We start from the raw sequence: 15,678 nt of genomic DNA on the forward strand, positions 1-15,678 counted from the left end.
AGCCCCCGTATCCCTCACCACACAGCCCCAATAACCCTCACCACACAGCCCCCACAACCCTCACCACACAGCCCCCACAACCCTCACCACACAGCCCCCGTATCCCTCACCACACAGCCCCCGTATCCCTCACCACACAGCCCCCGTATCCCTCACCACACAGCCCCCACAACCCTCACCACACAGCCCCCGTATCCCTCACCACACAGCCCCCGTATCCCTTACCACACAGCCCCCGTAACCCTCACCACACAGCCCCCACAACCCTCACCACACAGCCCCACAACCCTCACCACACAGCCCCATAAACCTCACCACACAGCCCCCATAAACCTCACCACACAGCCCCCATAAACCTCACCACACAGCCCCCATAAACCTCACCACACAGCCCCCACAACCCTCACCACACAGCCCCCACAACCCTCACCACACAGCCCCACAACCCTCACCACACAGCCCCCGTAACCCTCACCACACAGCCCCACAACCCTCACCACACAGCCCCCATAAACCTCACCACACATCCCCCATAACCCTCACTACACAGCCCCCATAACCCTCACTACACAGCCCCCATAACCCTCACCACACAGCCCCCATAACCCTCACCACACATCCCCCATAACCCTCACTACACAGCCCCCATAACCCTCACTACACAGCCCCCATAACCCTCACCACACAGCCCCCATAACCTTCACCACACAGCCCCCGTAACCCTCACCACACAGCCCCACAACCCTCACCACACAGCCCCCATAAACCTCACCACACATCCCCCATAACCCTCACTACACAGCCCCCATAACCCTCACTACACAGCCCCCATAACCCTCACCACACAGCCCCACAACCCTCACCACACAGCCCCACAACCCTCACCACACAGCCCCCATAAACCTCACCACACAGCCCCCATAAACCTCACCACACAGCCCCCACAACCCTCACCACACAGCCCCCACAACCCTCACCACACAGCCCCACAACCCTCACCACACAGCCCCCGTAACCCTCACCACACAGCCCCCGTAACCCTCACCACACAGCCCCACAACCCTCACCACACATCCCCCATAACCCTCACTACACATCCCCCATAACCCTCACTACACAGCCCCCATAACCCTCACCACACAGCCCCCATAACCCTCACCACACAGCCCCCATAACCCTCACCACACAGCCCCCATAACCCTCCCTACACAGCCCCCATAACCCTCACCACACAGCCCCACAACCCTCACCACACAGCCCCACAACCCTCACCACACAGCCCCACAACCCTCACCACACAGCCCCACAACCCTCACCACACAGCCCCCATAACCCTCACCACACATCCCCCATAACCCTCACTACACAGCCCCCATAACCCTCACCACACAGCCCCCATAACCCTCACCACACAGCCCCCATAACCCTCACCACACAGCCCCGTAAACCTCACCACACAGCCCCATAACCCTCACCACACAGCCCCCGTAACCCTCACCACACAGCCCCACACCCCTCACCACATAGCCCCCGTAAACCTCACCACACAGCCCCCATAACCCTCACCACACACAGCCCCCATAACCCTCACCACACACAGCCCCCATAACCCTCACCACACACAGCCCCCATAACCCTCACCACACACAGCCCCCATAACCCTCACCACACAGCCCTCATAAGCCTCCTGAAAATATTCTTTCCTCTTTTTTTGAGATTTCAAACACTTGAAGTGAGTGCAGTTAAATGGGATTCACCATTTTTTTCAATGGGCTTGAGGTTTTCAGTAGGCTTGAAAAGGCACCTCTTAATTGTCTCTCTCTCTGGCCCACTGCATCTGATGCAGTTACTGTTCCTGACGGATTCCTTTTTTTTTAAAGTTTGTCAAGCAACGGTTTGGAAACCAGAGGCCTGAGGAAGCTGTTTGGACTTCTGCCCAAGCTCGGATGTGTTCAGGAAATCGAGTCTGTAGTCTGATATTTATCTATACCAAATTCCATTATACAAATGAAAACTCACGTCTGTGACTTGTCTGTGTGTTGGTAATTTGCCTTTGATGGCACTGGGCATTGTGTGCGTGCGTGCGTGCGCGTGCGTGTGTGTGCGTGTGCGGTTGTTCTCTGCAGCTTCAGTGAGAATGGAGTGGACACGGAGGGGATTGTGTTCCTCTCTTCCTCTCTACATAGACATGAGGATCTCAGAGAAGTGCATGCTAGGTGATTATCATGTCATGATGGTTCACTGGGACAAATGGTTACACAAACAACTAATTAATCAATTAATTAATCATTTAATTATTAAGATTTTATTAAGACTTTTCACAAGTCTAACTATTTTGTGTTCTTCACCAGCCACAATGGAAAGAAAACGTTGATCTTCAGGTTTAACACCTGCACGAGGTATTGTGAAACAATGGAGACTTTTTTGTATTTGTACTTGTGTTTCTGTGATGTATTATTCATTATCAGCATCTTTTTGTACACAGAGATGTGTCTGACGGGTCTGATTTCCACCTGCACAAGAGACTCAGGTAAGACATTAGTACAGGTGGTGCGGTGTTGGTTCATGCTGCTGATGTGATGAGTGTTTCTTAAGTGAAGAGGCTCAGGGCTCATTCTGTGGTTGATCTGTGGTTGTCCTGTGTGGCATTCCAGCTTGACCCACAGTGACGTGCAGCCTACCATGATGAAAAGACTCTGCAGGAATCTGGTCAAGTGCGCTGACCTGAGAGAACTTGAGTGAGTTCCTGGCTGCATCTCTTCATCTCCAAGATTTGCGCCTCTTTGACGGCCCAGATTCTCCGCTTTCCATTGCTGTTTGGTGAAATCATCCATCACTGTTCTATTGTAGTTTCTCCTGTGGGACCTTAAAGTACGAGTCCATCGAGAAGCTCCTGGACTCCCTTCCAAACATGACGTCTCTGCACATCCTGAAGTAAGGCGGTGGTTTCAGTCCGATGCTGCTAAACTGCCCCCTGACCGAACTTCTGTTTGAAAACGGTCTTGCTTTCTCTCCTAGTTTAAGTTGCATCCCGAGGTCTAAAGACACCGCCCTGTTATTCGTACGGTCTCTTGCCGAATGTCAGCGAATCACAGCTGTGAACCTCAGGTAACGTTGGCGAAGGCGGAGACGGCAATATGACCGTGTGACATGTGAGCTGTCACACAGTCTCACGTTTTCTCACATCCTCTTCTCATCAGGCCATGTGGAGAAGCATTCATTAGGTTTCAGCATGCTAAGGCAGAGGCAGCAACTTGCAAGTAAGTGACTTCAGACCACTGTCATTTCCTCTGTAGCACGGCTCAGCAGTTACATAACAGCTGCGTGACCAAGACAAGTTTGTCTGCTTTGGTTTTCCTCTTTAATCCTTCCTACTTCTGACTGACAGACTCACACAGTACGAGCTGAACAGGAAAGATGTGGAGAAGCTCTCTGAGATACTGGAAGGCTGTCAGCACCTTGCTGATCTGGAGTAGGTATTTTCAAGTCGGGAGTCGACCTGCTTTCAGTCTATTATGTCTCTTAAACCTCTCCTTTGTGGTGAAGATTGTACAGCATCATGTCTGTGTTCCATTATCATTTTATCCATATGCGCAATAAACAAAGGACAGCATTTCAAATCATGTTTTGCTGTTGTAGTTTGTCCAGTAACTCCCTTCAAGACGAGGGTATAAAGGACCTGGTGGATTTTCTGCCCAAACTTCAGATCTCCTGCTCAGTGCGGTAATGTCCTTCAGAATCTCTGGTGTTATCTCTCATATCTTATCTGTCCCATGGACTTTTATTATGACACAGAAGCTTTGTGTTTATTATTTTTGTCAGTGGTTTCCTCTTAGAAACACTGCTAGATTTTTAGATGGTGCATACGCATGCAAACCTCTTTTCAATTTGAGACTGCAAACTGTATACCAAAACCCCTGTTGCTAGGTGTTGTTCTTAGAAACACCATACTGTTTCTGATAAGATCCATACACTTAGAAACCTGCCCTCCATTTGAAACTCCATTTCAAAATCCAAACTGCCCCTAAATTGCAAAGCCAGTATGTTTTTTTGTTTTTTTTTCCTTGAATTTAGAAATGTAAGGTGTCAGATGCTCCATGAATTGGATTAAGGATGATCAGTTCTAACGTGTCCACGTCAGGCTTAAATCAGAGGAGATGAAAGCTGCAGACCAGTGATGCCCCTTTTCATTTAACGTTGGGTTGTTTTACGTCTCTGGTCTTTTATCCAGCCTACATGACAACAGGCTGAGTGAGGCAGGAGCCCTCCATCTGGCCGCCTCGCTGAGCACCTGTGAGAGAGTGTCTGTTGTGGAAGTGAGGTAAGGCCTACCTCACCTGTGTGAGAGTGTCTGATGTGGGAGTGAGGTAAGGCCTACCTCACAGGTTCTGATTTCCATGAGCTATTAAAATCTGAACCTAGTTCCACAAGTTATTGGACCACATAGGAGAGGGTGAAGAGTGCCCAGCTTACGACTGGAACAGAATCCCCCCCCCCCCCCCCCAAATATAAATGTGAATGTACATTGGTGCAACTGTACTGTGTGCTGCTTCTTGCTGGTGTGTGAAAGTTTCATTCTTTCATTCAAATGACATTTACACATCATAATGTGTTTTAAAATCCCCTTTTAGTCTTGGTGCAGAGGAGAAATCTTTGGTTCGGTTGGTGCAGGAAAACTACACAGAGAAGACTCTCAGGTAGCTCTCACAGCACGTCTCCCACACAAACAGACTTTTGTCTGTTTCCACAATATAACCTTGGCCAATTGTCTGTGTACGCCACACCCTCGGCAAAGTCAAAGTGAAAGTGCGATTTTGTGCTCTGGTGTTTTCCACTTTGCCAGACGCTGAAATAGTTTCGGTTACATATGTAAATTTACACAACAGTTCCGCTCTCCTCTGAGGTGATTGCCTAGGTAACAGGAAGATGCAACAGTGTGTGTGTGGCAGTTCACAGGACATGATATCGTACTGTGACTTTTTTATGTGCACAGCACAAAAGAAAAATGGGATGAGGTTAGCTATGGACCAGAGAGCAGAAAGAAACACAACCCTACCCTGCCTATTCATCCAAGGACTACACTACCCAGAAACACTGCCCTCACCTACTGTGTATAGACACAGACCTCATGATCTCACAGCAGAGTCAGAAATGATCTCACAGCAGAGTCAGAAATGATCTCACAACAAAGTGAGTAATGATCTCACAACAAAGTGAGTAATGATCTCACAACAAAGTGAGTAATGATCTCACAACAAAGTGAGTAATGATCTCACAGCAGTCAGTACATGATCTCACAACAGAGTGAGTAATGATCTCACAACAGAGTGAGTAATGATCTCACAACAGAGTGAGTAATGATCTCACAACAAAGTGAGTAATGATCTCTCAGCAGTCAGTACATGATCTCACAGCAGTCAGTACATGATCTCACAACAGAGTGAGTAATGATCTCTCAGCAGTCAGTACATGATCTCACAGCAGTCAGTACATGATCTCACAGCAGTCAGTACATGATCTCACAGCAGTCAGTACATGATCTCACAGCAGTCAGTACATGATCTCACAACAGAGTGAGTAATGATCTCACAACAGAGTGAGTAATGATCTCACAACAGAGTGAGTAATGATCTCTCAGCAGAGTCAGTAATGATCTGACGGCAGAGTCGGTACGTGATCTGACGGCAGAGTCGGCACGTGATCTGACGGCAGAGTCGGCACGTGATCTGACGGCAGAGTCGGCACGTGATCTGACGGCAGAGTCGGCACGTGATCTGACGGCAGAGTCGGCACGTGATCTGACGGCAGAGTCGGCACGTGATCTGACGGCAGAGTCGGCACGTGATCTGACGGCAGAGTCGGCACGTGATCTGACGGCAGAGTCGGCACGTGATCTGACGGCAGAGTCGGCACGTGATCTGACGGCAGAGTCGGCACGTGATCTGACGGCAGAGTCGGCACGTGATCTCTCGGCAGAGTCGGCACGTGATCTCTCGGCAGAGTCGGCACGTGATCTCTCGGCAGAGTCGGCACGTGATCTCTCGGCAGAGTCGGCACGTGATCTCTCGGCAGAGTCGGCACGTGATCTCTCGGCAGAGTCGGCACGTGATCTCTCGGCAGAGTCGGCACGTGATCTCTCGGCAGAGTCGGCACGTGATCTCTCGGCAGAGTCGGCACGTGATCTCTCGGCAGAGTCGGCACGTGATCTCTCGGCAGAGTCGGCACGTGATCTCTCGGCAGAGTCGGCACGTGATCTCTCGGCAGAGTCGGCACGTGATCTCTCGGCAGAGTCGGCACGTGATCTCTCGGCAGAGTCGGCACGTGATCTCTCGGCAGAGTCGGCACGTGATCTCTCGGCAGAGTCGGCACGTGATCTCTCGGCAGAGTCGGCACGTGATCTCTCGGCAGAGTCGGCACGTGATCTCTCGGCAGAGTCGGCACGTGATCTCTCGGCAGAGTCGGCACGTGATCTCTCGGCAGAGTCGGCACGTGATCTCTCGGCAGAGTCGGCACGTGATCTCTCGGCAGAGTCAGTACATGATCTCACGGCAGTCAGTAATGATTTTTCATCAACAGAGTCAGTAATGATCTCACGGCAGAGTCAGTACATGATCTCACGGCAGAGTCAGTACATGATCTCACGGCAGAGTCAGTACATGATCTCACGGCAGAGTCAGTACATGATCTCACGGCAGAGTCAGTACATGATCTCACGGCAGTGTCAGTAATGATCTCTCAGCACAGTCAGTAGTCCTCAGAAAGCACCTCCCAGCCAAAAATGCATCTATAACACTGGGTCAGTAGGTGTTAAGCTACAACAATAGCAGCTTTGCCAGTATCACTTCTAACACTCTTGACACCATCAATGGACCCACTCTAAAATTAGCTACTGAGCTAATTGGCAAGAAACACACACGCTGAAAGAAAACAAACAGCTGTTCCCCATCAGTCAACGGCATTTGTTCTGCTCAACGACACTTGAAGACCAAAGGTTCTGCTTCATGAACTGACACGTCATTGGTGGATGTGGGTGTTTGTCACAAATGGTTAGAACGCATCCTTTAACCAGTACCAGTGTCACCAGTGTCAGTCCGGCATAGACAGAACAGAAAAAAAAACCACAAATGTCACACCAGAGTGTAACAGTATGTACAATGTCTTTGTCTTGTCCCTTTACCTCTTCTTCTTCCTCCGTCTCTCTCTCTCTCTCTCTCTCTCTCTCTCTCTCTCTCTCTCTCTCTCTCTCTCTCCCCCTCTTTACTCTTTGTGTGTCTCTCTCTCTATCCTCTTTGTGGCTGTCTCTCTTCCCTTCTCTAGTTTGATGGAGTGTCGTTTTGATGTCAGCCATTTGCAGAAGCTCATTCATATACTCAGGAGGTGTCCTGGACAGCTCAGACTAAAGTGAGTGTACACCAGGCAAGATGTGGGGACGTACTACTGTGTTTCAGTGAACATTTATCACTACTATTTGTTGCAAATTACTAGTGAGTTAATTCAGTGTTGTTAAGGATTTACACTCCATGTCTCTAGGTTAGCATCCAACATCCTGGGCAGTCAAGGCATTTCCTATCTACTGAACAACCTACCCCAGGTGTCCACCGTCCAGACTCTAGAGTAAGACACACAGGACAAATGTGTTCAGACATGCAGCCACATTCCTGTTCTGGGTCACATGTGTATTGCAGTGTTTAGTAACGTAACAGACGGTAATGTGTGCACCGTGTTTGTTGTTTCAGGCTGCAGAACAACGGTTTGAAAGCTGAGCAAATTCAGCATTTGATTAAACAGCTGAGAAGTGATTACAGAATCATCCGGTAAGCATGGCAAAACAAAACAGAAAGTGGTGTCGTTTTACAATGTATTTTATCTGTTCACTGTGAGCAGTGGTTAGTCTGGTTTGTTCTGGTTAGGATCGAGGAACCGTGGATAAAAGAGGAAGCTGCTGTTAGCCTCGTGGCTAGCTGCTTGGACCTGAACCCCTGCACAAGGGAGATCAGGTACATCTTCACTCCGATCTCACCGCAACGAATATTCCACATTCCCACTGTGACATCTTGGCCCACAGAGAGGTGCCATGAGTCTCGGTGTGACATCTTTGGCTTACCATTGCATAAAAGCAACTCAAGATTTAAATATATTATAAAATATTTTACATGCTTGTGTGATTCCAAAACAGTGTGACATTAAATAGTCATTTAAAACACAACAGCAGTGCCCTGCTCAAAAACATCCACATGGACTCATCAGTCCTAGGGTGTGTGGGTGTGGTTTAACACCTGTTCCAGCGAGCATGTTTGGTTGACCGCCCACTGTCATAGAATCGTCATCTGCCATGTTTGTCTGAATATGACGGTAAAAGCACGGAGAACTGGAAGCATACAACCAAATATATATAACAAATTTATGTGAATGAGCCTATAATATTGCAGAATATCTGTCATCAGGTTCTGGCCTTGTTTGTATGTTTCCTTTTATGGTGAAAATGAAACCATAAACTATAGAAACACATGTCTGTTTACAGGGTTGAAAAGACCTGTTTTCACCTTTCTTTTGAAAGTCTCCCGCCACCTGGGTAAGTGGCAGAGCACTGGCCTCTAAACATGATAAAATGTGAATGTCTGCAGCAGGACACGTCAGTCGTATGATCAATTCATATCTGTTACCAGGAATGTAGTAAACATTTGAGCCAAGAAGTCAGGGGCAGAATTCAGGAGCAGAACCGAGAAGTTTATTTATTTATTTTTGTTTTCCCCAGAGTTTCCTCTGAAAATGGCAATTTATCTGTAGTACACTCTCTCAGGTCAGTTGATTTCTGCATATATTATGGTGTCAGTGATGCCATGGTACTCGGCTGTAGGTGGTTGGTTAATGAGGTGTTATTTGCACGTTGAACTGGGCCTTTCTCCTCCGTCAGCTTCGTTGACTGTGAGGTGGAGGGAAGGCACCTGGCCTTGCTTCAGGCCCCCCTACAACAGACCTCTTCTTTGCTGGAGTTACAGTACGTTCACTTGAAACACCTCTACCCCTAACTGCGTGTGCTCCTCACTTCTCACGTACTTTGTGCGACAGACGTTCTTCTGTTGTGCGTCCAGGTTCGTTCGGCTGATGGTGGGCCCAGAGGGGGCGGAATTTCTTGCATCGGTACTCCCCTCCCTGACGCGTCTCAGGAGCCTCAGGTGACACGTGTCGACAGAATATTTTTTCAGACATGAAATTTGAGATGGAAACACGCCAACATCAGCTCTTTATTTAACATGAAACTACATCAATTAACAGATTTTATCAGTAAAGGTCAAGAATGTAGCTATTTTTATATGTAGTGTTTTTAACTGATTTTACATTTCCACAGCCTCAATTCCAAAGGAGAAACACTGAGTGAAAAAGTCATATCTGCATTACGGAGCAAACAAAAGCACTTTGAGAGGCTGAGGTATCTTACATTGCCAGGCCTCATGTTTTACACAGCATACTCGGTGTCAATGTGCTGCCACCTATTGGTGATGTGTTGGAATTGCTTCCTTAGCTTGACCCATCATGTGATCGGTGATCATGTAGCTGTTGTTCTGGGTGAAGCCATCGAGGGCCTGACGCGTATGAGATCTCTCAGGTAAGAAGCCCATCGTAACCTCCTGCGGTAGACCTTAGATGTTGCAGAGGATTTCTTTCTGCCATGGGCATGCTCAGCTTTGTGAGGGTCTGGGCTGATTGAAATGTGTCATATAGCATGGATTTGTGCCTTTATAAACAATAACTTGATCTGTCCAGATCAAGAAAACCAGATTATCTAAAATCAGATTATCCCTCTTCCCCTATCTTTTATCTATTGTAAAGTCATTTTTGAAGTCAAGTAAAATTCTGTTAAAGTGGTTTGGGATGAATGCTGTAATATAATATATAATACTTTATATATAATATATAATAATATAATATATAATACTGTAGTCTTCCACTATGGTGCTCTTGACAATCTAATCCCAAATTTGGTAAATTGCAATTTATGTGAATTAGGGCTGGACAATATGGGCAAAATGTATTTCACAATTTATTTATTAATTTCGGTCAATACAATATAATTACGATATCGATATGAATATAAAAGCCACAGAAAACTGGCAAGAATGCCCACAACAGATGTGTATACATACAAATGTCTGAAAAATGAATATCAAGTATATGAAACCTCCTCCTATAAAACTACATTTACTTTAGAAATAAAGAGTACAAATAAATCAGTTGACCTTTTATTGGTATTCAGCCTTCATATATGAACATTAAGCTTGACATCACCGTCAAATAAACAAACTCGTCTGCTTTGTCAGTATTAATATCTTCGATAGCCAAACCACTTCCACACCACATTCCCCTTTATCAACTATTGTGTCTGCTTTATTATCGCTCGTTGAAGCTCGTTCAGTCATATTTGTATTACGGTCAGCAGTACTCATTTTGCAGCTAGTACGTGTCACGTTGGAGCCAAACCAAAACTAGCATAGCCTACTGTTGCTGAGCACTGGCTGTGTGCACATGGTGTACGTCATCAATCACTGAACGGAATGAACTAACAGCAGCTCCCTGTTATGAACATCGTAATGTTGTAAATGGTATTAATCAAAATATTGAAAATGTGTTTAAAAATCATGTCACCATTATTGAAACATTTTCTATCGCGATATATATTGACATTGGGTGATTGTCCAGTCCTAATGTGAATGTTGCATCTTGGAAGAACATACTACCACAGTGTTTAGTGTATTTCTGCAGTTAGTGAATCTGAATAAATGAATCAGGGTTATCAGGCTGAATGTGAATGCAGGAGCACTGAATCGGTTTGTGCAGTGAGTCTTGCCGTGCATTAACACACATTGCACTCACAGCTTTAGCGTGGTTATCTGTGTTGGTGTGGTCCTTCAGACCACGGCAGTAAAGTAGAACACGAGGATATGTAATGGTTGCTCTGTCTTTAGTCTCTCCCACTGCTCCGGTTGGACATCAGCAGGAGGCCGTGCCCTGGTGCGTGGGCTGGTTCAGTGTCTCTCTCTGGAAGAAATCTGGTAAGGTCCTTCCCTCTCCGGCTCCTAAACGTTTTCGAGCTCCATCTGTGTGCATCATCTGCGTAATTACGACCTGTTTGCTGCCTTCAATGCTGTGGATCCAAACACATTTTCTAACTTGCTTCACAATCAGAAATGCTAAAGTGGCTGAAAAAGAAGGTCCCACGTGGGCCGTGGTTTCTGAGCACAGACATGATTTTGAGGTGATGAAGGAAGTGTCGGTGGCTCCGCTGTTGTGATGTGTAAGGCAGTCTCACTCCTGTCATCCCTCCCCAAAGGCTGGACTCCATGAAGCTGGATGAAGAGAGCACAGAATGCCTGGCCCAAGGTCTCCAGAGCATGACCTCCATTAAGAAGATCAGGTTGGGTTACTTCTGCCTCCATCAGACATCTGCTAATGGTTTTGGAATACTATATTAGGAATACTACATTAGGGATGCTACATTAGTGATACTATATTAGGAATACTACATTAGGAATACTACATTAGGGATGCTACATTAGGGATGCTACATTAGGGATGCTATATTAGGAATACTACATTAGGGGTGCTACATTAGGGGTGCTACATTAGGGATGCTACATTAGGGATGCTACATTAGGGATGCTACATTAAGGATACTACGTGATTGATACTACATTAGGGATGCTACACTTGCATGTCTTTTCACTGCACCCTCTAATCAATTTATTAACAAGTCGACTTAATAACAGGACACTGATTGAGTAAAACAAAAGCGATGTATTGTCACATCCATTTTGATCTGTCACATCTGGGCTGTGATGTGTTTCTCAGCATGAATAAGATGGAGTTGGGCTCACGTGAAGGCAGTGAGGTTGCGTCTGTGCTGGCCTCTCTGAATTCCTGCACTGGCCTGCAGGAGATAGAGTAAGTCACAGCTAACATTTTCCTGTCCTGTCATGGATTTCAAATTAAAAGTCTTTTAAAGTCTTGATGGTCAGGCATTCTCTGTGACTTCAGGTTGCAGGGATTGAGAATAGGTGATCAGGAGATTGAGGAGCTTGTGAAATGCATCCCTATGTGGACCAGGCTAAGGAAAATAAAGTAGGTGCATGATCTAAATGGCCTCTCATGCTTATGTAATAGTTTCATAATACAACAATGATCGTTCTTTAAGTTTTCCCAGAGAGCTGTACAGTACTAGCAATTGAGCGCCCTCTAGTAGAGATGGAAATACAAGGCATTGTTCATATTCTCTCTGTACTGTGCAGTCTGTCTGAGAACTGTGTCAAGGATCGAGCTGGAGAGAGACTGGTGTTGGCCCTGTCCCACTGCAGAGATCTGCAACAGCTCCAGTAAAAATACACACGTTCATCGTCTCCTACATCATTTAAGAACGATGCAAACATGCACTAATATTAATCTGTACATTACTCAACATTTTGCATAGGTTTAGTCTTTTGCACAGAAGTTATAATGATAGAACTCCAGATGCTGGAAGTGTTGGTGAACGTTGCGATTCTTTCCCAGGCTCTCCAGGAACATGCTGGGCCAGGCCTCTGCCTCTCGCCTGCGTGACGTTCTCCCGTCCCTGCATCAGCTCGCTGAGCTGGAGTAAGTCACATCGGCCACAGTGGAGAGCCATGTTTAAGAACAGCACTTTCACATCAAAGAGGCAATATTCTTGTTAAAAAACACAGATCTTATTTATTTCTAAAGTACAAATCAGTCTTTCCCACCTAAGTGTTCACGGCCTCTTTATTGACCTCCTGATGTTTCTGTGTCGGAGAACTCATTTTTGAGTGTTCTTACAACTGCCTAATCGTGTTTTCCTTTTTGTGTTTTGTACAAGTCTGTCTGAGAACAAAATAGGTTTAGAAGGATCCATAAGTCTTTCTGAGGGTCTGGTCAGTGTGAAGACCCTGAGGGTCCTACGGTAAGACACCACACACCTTCACTCTCCAAATCACTCGTCTAATGACTCAGGGTTTCACAGAGTGGGGGAGTGTGACCTGTGAAGTCAGATCTGCTGTGAATGTGAGTGAATGTGTGTCTCACAGTCTCACCGCCATCGGAACCCCAGACCTGCGATCTGTGGCTGCATGTCTTCAGCACTGCTCCTCCATAGAGGACATCAGGTATTATGCTGCGCTCGGCTACGCGCTGGTGTTCCTGTTCTATGCTCTCATACACGCTCTCTCACTTATTTCCTTCCTGTGGTCTCATGTTTTTATTTTATTATTATTACTTTTTTATTGGTTTTCTCAGCTTGGCATGGAACGAGTGTGGTAATGAGGTGGTGCAGAAACTGGTGGAGGTTCTTCCACAGTGCACTAAGCTCCGGAGACTCGAGTAAGTGTTCTGCTCACAAATGGGTATAGACACGGGTACGGGCAAGGGTACGGGCAGGGGTACAGACTCTGGTATGGACAGGGGTTCAGACATGGGTACAAGCAAGAGTACGGACATGGTTATGGACACGGTTATGGACAGGGGTGTGTTTTTGAAGTGTGTGCATGTGTGTGTGAATAACGTGCTTGTGGCTTGCAGCCTGGAGGCCAATCAGATCAACACAGTGGGAGCGAAAGCCTTGGCCACCTGCCTGCTGTCCTGTCCTGGGGTTGAAGTCATCAGGTAACTGACAGATGAGAATTGATACATACTAATAAAGAAAATGCAACGATTCAGCTGGTACTAGCTGGTTATGAGCTTAAGTGTGTGTGTAGATTTATGTTTTCAATATGTACTCTCTGGGCAGTCACTGTCTACTTTAATAGGTACAAACATTTTTATTTATTCCTTTATGTTTCTAATTTAACTTTTTTTCCACCTCATTTAACATAGAATGTTATTATAGTAGTAGTTATTTGATCTCCTTAACAAAGTCTTGGTTGATATCAGAAGACATCAAAGTGGGTCAACAGGTCCTGGACCTTCCATGACATTTTCAGTATTAAGGCTTAATAATAAGCAATCCAGTGTCTGTGTCCTGAATGCACCAGTCCCATTTCTTCTGGTATTTGTCCCTCTGGTATTTCTGTAGGTGTAAGTCCCCTTTTGATGGAGTGATTTGATTTGTTGGAGTGAGACTACTCAGCAGTTCATTTAAAGTGTCACAGTGAGGGGGTTTCTCTCCTGCATTTGGCCAGAGCTTTTTTTGTTGCACACAGGAAATGTTCAGTAGGCATCGGAACATATGTAGACACGGTCCACAGGGACATGGATCCAGACTAACATGGACCCTGTTTACACCTGCTCCATTCAGGAGAATACAGTGTGTGTTGCATCCTGATGAGATTTCAACCACATGCATTTACATTTGGTATTACAAAGCGTCTCTATTGTCAGTTAAAAAATCTGCGTGATATTGTGGCTTGTAATATCAGCTTTGTGATATTTCTCCGAGGAGCAGTTTCTGTTTCTGTGCATTGTTTTGTAGTCAGTTTGCACAACAGCATCAGTGCAAACAGCTCCTAAGTGGCTTGTTTTGTCCAGGGACCAGGCGTGGGTGTTGTCTGGGGACCAGGCGTGGGCATTGTCTGGGGACCAGGCGTGGGCATTGTCTGGGGACCAGGCGTGGGTATTGTCTGGGGACCAGGCGTGGGCTTTGTCTGGGGAACAGGCGTGGGCTTTGTCTGGGGAACAGGCGTGGGCGTTGTCCGGGGACCAGGCGTGGGCGTTGTCCGGGGACCAGGCGTGGGCGTTGTCTGGGGACCAGGCGTGGGCGTTGTCTGGGGACCAGGCGTGGGCGTTGTCCGGGGACCAGGCGTGGGCGTTGTCCGGGGACCAGGCGTGGGCGTTGTCCGGGGACCAGGCGTGGGCGTTGTCCGGGGACCAGGCATGGACATCCTTCTTTATTCGCCTCCTCCCGCTCATGTGTACCATGTTGGCCGGGGCTTGCAAAGATGGAGGCATGTACACCCCCATCTGCCCCAGAGGTGTCTCAGACCACCTCAAGTGGCTGGAGTGAATCTGTTTTAAATGTGTCTTGGGTCCATTCACACCTGTGTTTTCATGTGGACAATCTCTGTCTGGATAGAATCCTGATATTTGACACATGAAATGACCAGGCAGAAACAGGGAGTCTTGGATTTTTGCAGTTCAGTTACAAAGAACCGAATCAAAATCTTCCAATAAAAATCCCCCCAGGTCAGTGAGTTGGTGGTAGACCCCCAAGCGCTCTGTGCGTGTGAGCAAGCCTCCTCTGACTGTAGCTCCTGCAAGTCTTCCTCAGCCTTGTCTTATGTAACAGAGTTTTTATTCACTGAAGTGGTGGCTTGTATTACCTTCATCTTTATGAGCATCTACGACTAATCTTTGAGAAGAATAAAGGGACTATAAAAGTACCTATTACGTTCAAATGAGTGACACGTGTTCTTTCAAGTTCTCCATTAGTATAGAGGGCAGTAATGCCCTACGTACACTTACAGTCTGTAAGTGGCTGGTTGCCAGGGATGTGCACGGTTGCCAAGCACAGTCCCTGACCACAGGCCCACCGTGTACTGGATGTCACCCAGGTGACGGACTATGCTCAGCACCACAGCCTGCAGAGAGGCTGCCATGGTATTGCCCTGGTAGTGGGTGTTGTGCTGGGACGAGCGTGTCAGGAACATCGGTGTTCAGCAGTCGTGCTCGGAAGCAGCCGTCTCGCTGTACCCCTGGCTG

The 15,678-nt window shown here is 47.0% G+C and overlaps 1 protein-coding gene across 3 annotated transcripts in view; it reads left to right on the forward strand.

Annotated features, from left to right (window-relative positions):
- The window catches only part of nlrc5 (NLR family, CARD domain containing 5), a 28,255-nt gene that overhangs the window by 10,859 nt on the left and 1,718 nt on the right, over positions 1 to 15,678 (forward strand). For all 3 annotated transcript variants that reach the window (XM_076993643.1, XM_076993645.1, XM_076993644.1), the window contains 32 exons: positions 1,881 to 1,964; positions 2,127 to 2,216; positions 2,352 to 2,399; positions 2,486 to 2,530; positions 2,655 to 2,738; positions 2,851 to 2,934; positions 3,019 to 3,108; positions 3,201 to 3,260; positions 3,389 to 3,472; positions 3,640 to 3,723; positions 4,232 to 4,321; positions 4,632 to 4,697; positions 7,318 to 7,401; positions 7,531 to 7,614; positions 7,737 to 7,814; positions 7,911 to 7,997; positions 8,522 to 8,572; positions 8,756 to 8,800; positions 8,915 to 8,998; positions 9,093 to 9,176; positions 9,350 to 9,430; positions 9,524 to 9,607; positions 10,965 to 11,051; positions 11,330 to 11,413; positions 11,848 to 11,940; positions 12,034 to 12,117; positions 12,285 to 12,368; positions 12,544 to 12,627; positions 12,866 to 12,949; positions 13,074 to 13,151; positions 13,282 to 13,365; positions 13,564 to 13,647. In XM_076993643.1, coding sequence (XP_076849758.1) covers positions 1,881 to 1,964; positions 2,127 to 2,216; positions 2,352 to 2,399; positions 2,486 to 2,530; positions 2,655 to 2,738; positions 2,851 to 2,934; positions 3,019 to 3,108; positions 3,201 to 3,260; positions 3,389 to 3,472; positions 3,640 to 3,723; positions 4,232 to 4,321; positions 4,632 to 4,697; positions 7,318 to 7,401; positions 7,531 to 7,614; positions 7,737 to 7,814; positions 7,911 to 7,997; positions 8,522 to 8,572; positions 8,756 to 8,800; positions 8,915 to 8,998; positions 9,093 to 9,176; positions 9,350 to 9,430; positions 9,524 to 9,607; positions 10,965 to 11,051; positions 11,330 to 11,413; positions 11,848 to 11,940; positions 12,034 to 12,117; positions 12,285 to 12,368; positions 12,544 to 12,627; positions 12,866 to 12,949; positions 13,074 to 13,151; positions 13,282 to 13,365; positions 13,564 to 13,647 — 2,517 coding nt within the window. The remainder of the gene's footprint in view (positions 1 to 1,880; positions 1,965 to 2,126; positions 2,217 to 2,351; positions 2,400 to 2,485; positions 2,531 to 2,654; positions 2,739 to 2,850; positions 2,935 to 3,018; positions 3,109 to 3,200; positions 3,261 to 3,388; positions 3,473 to 3,639; positions 3,724 to 4,231; positions 4,322 to 4,631; positions 4,698 to 7,317; positions 7,402 to 7,530; positions 7,615 to 7,736; positions 7,815 to 7,910; positions 7,998 to 8,521; positions 8,573 to 8,755; positions 8,801 to 8,914; positions 8,999 to 9,092; positions 9,177 to 9,349; positions 9,431 to 9,523; positions 9,608 to 10,964; positions 11,052 to 11,329; positions 11,414 to 11,847; positions 11,941 to 12,033; positions 12,118 to 12,284; positions 12,369 to 12,543; positions 12,628 to 12,865; positions 12,950 to 13,073; positions 13,152 to 13,281; positions 13,366 to 13,563; positions 13,648 to 15,678) is intronic.

This window comes from Brachyhypopomus gauderio, unplaced genomic scaffold (genome assembly GCF_052324685.1).
Source record: "Brachyhypopomus gauderio isolate BG-103 unplaced genomic scaffold, BGAUD_0.2 sc118, whole genome shotgun sequence".
NCBI classification, from domain to species: Eukaryota; Metazoa; Chordata; class Actinopteri; order Gymnotiformes; family Hypopomidae; genus Brachyhypopomus; species Brachyhypopomus gauderio.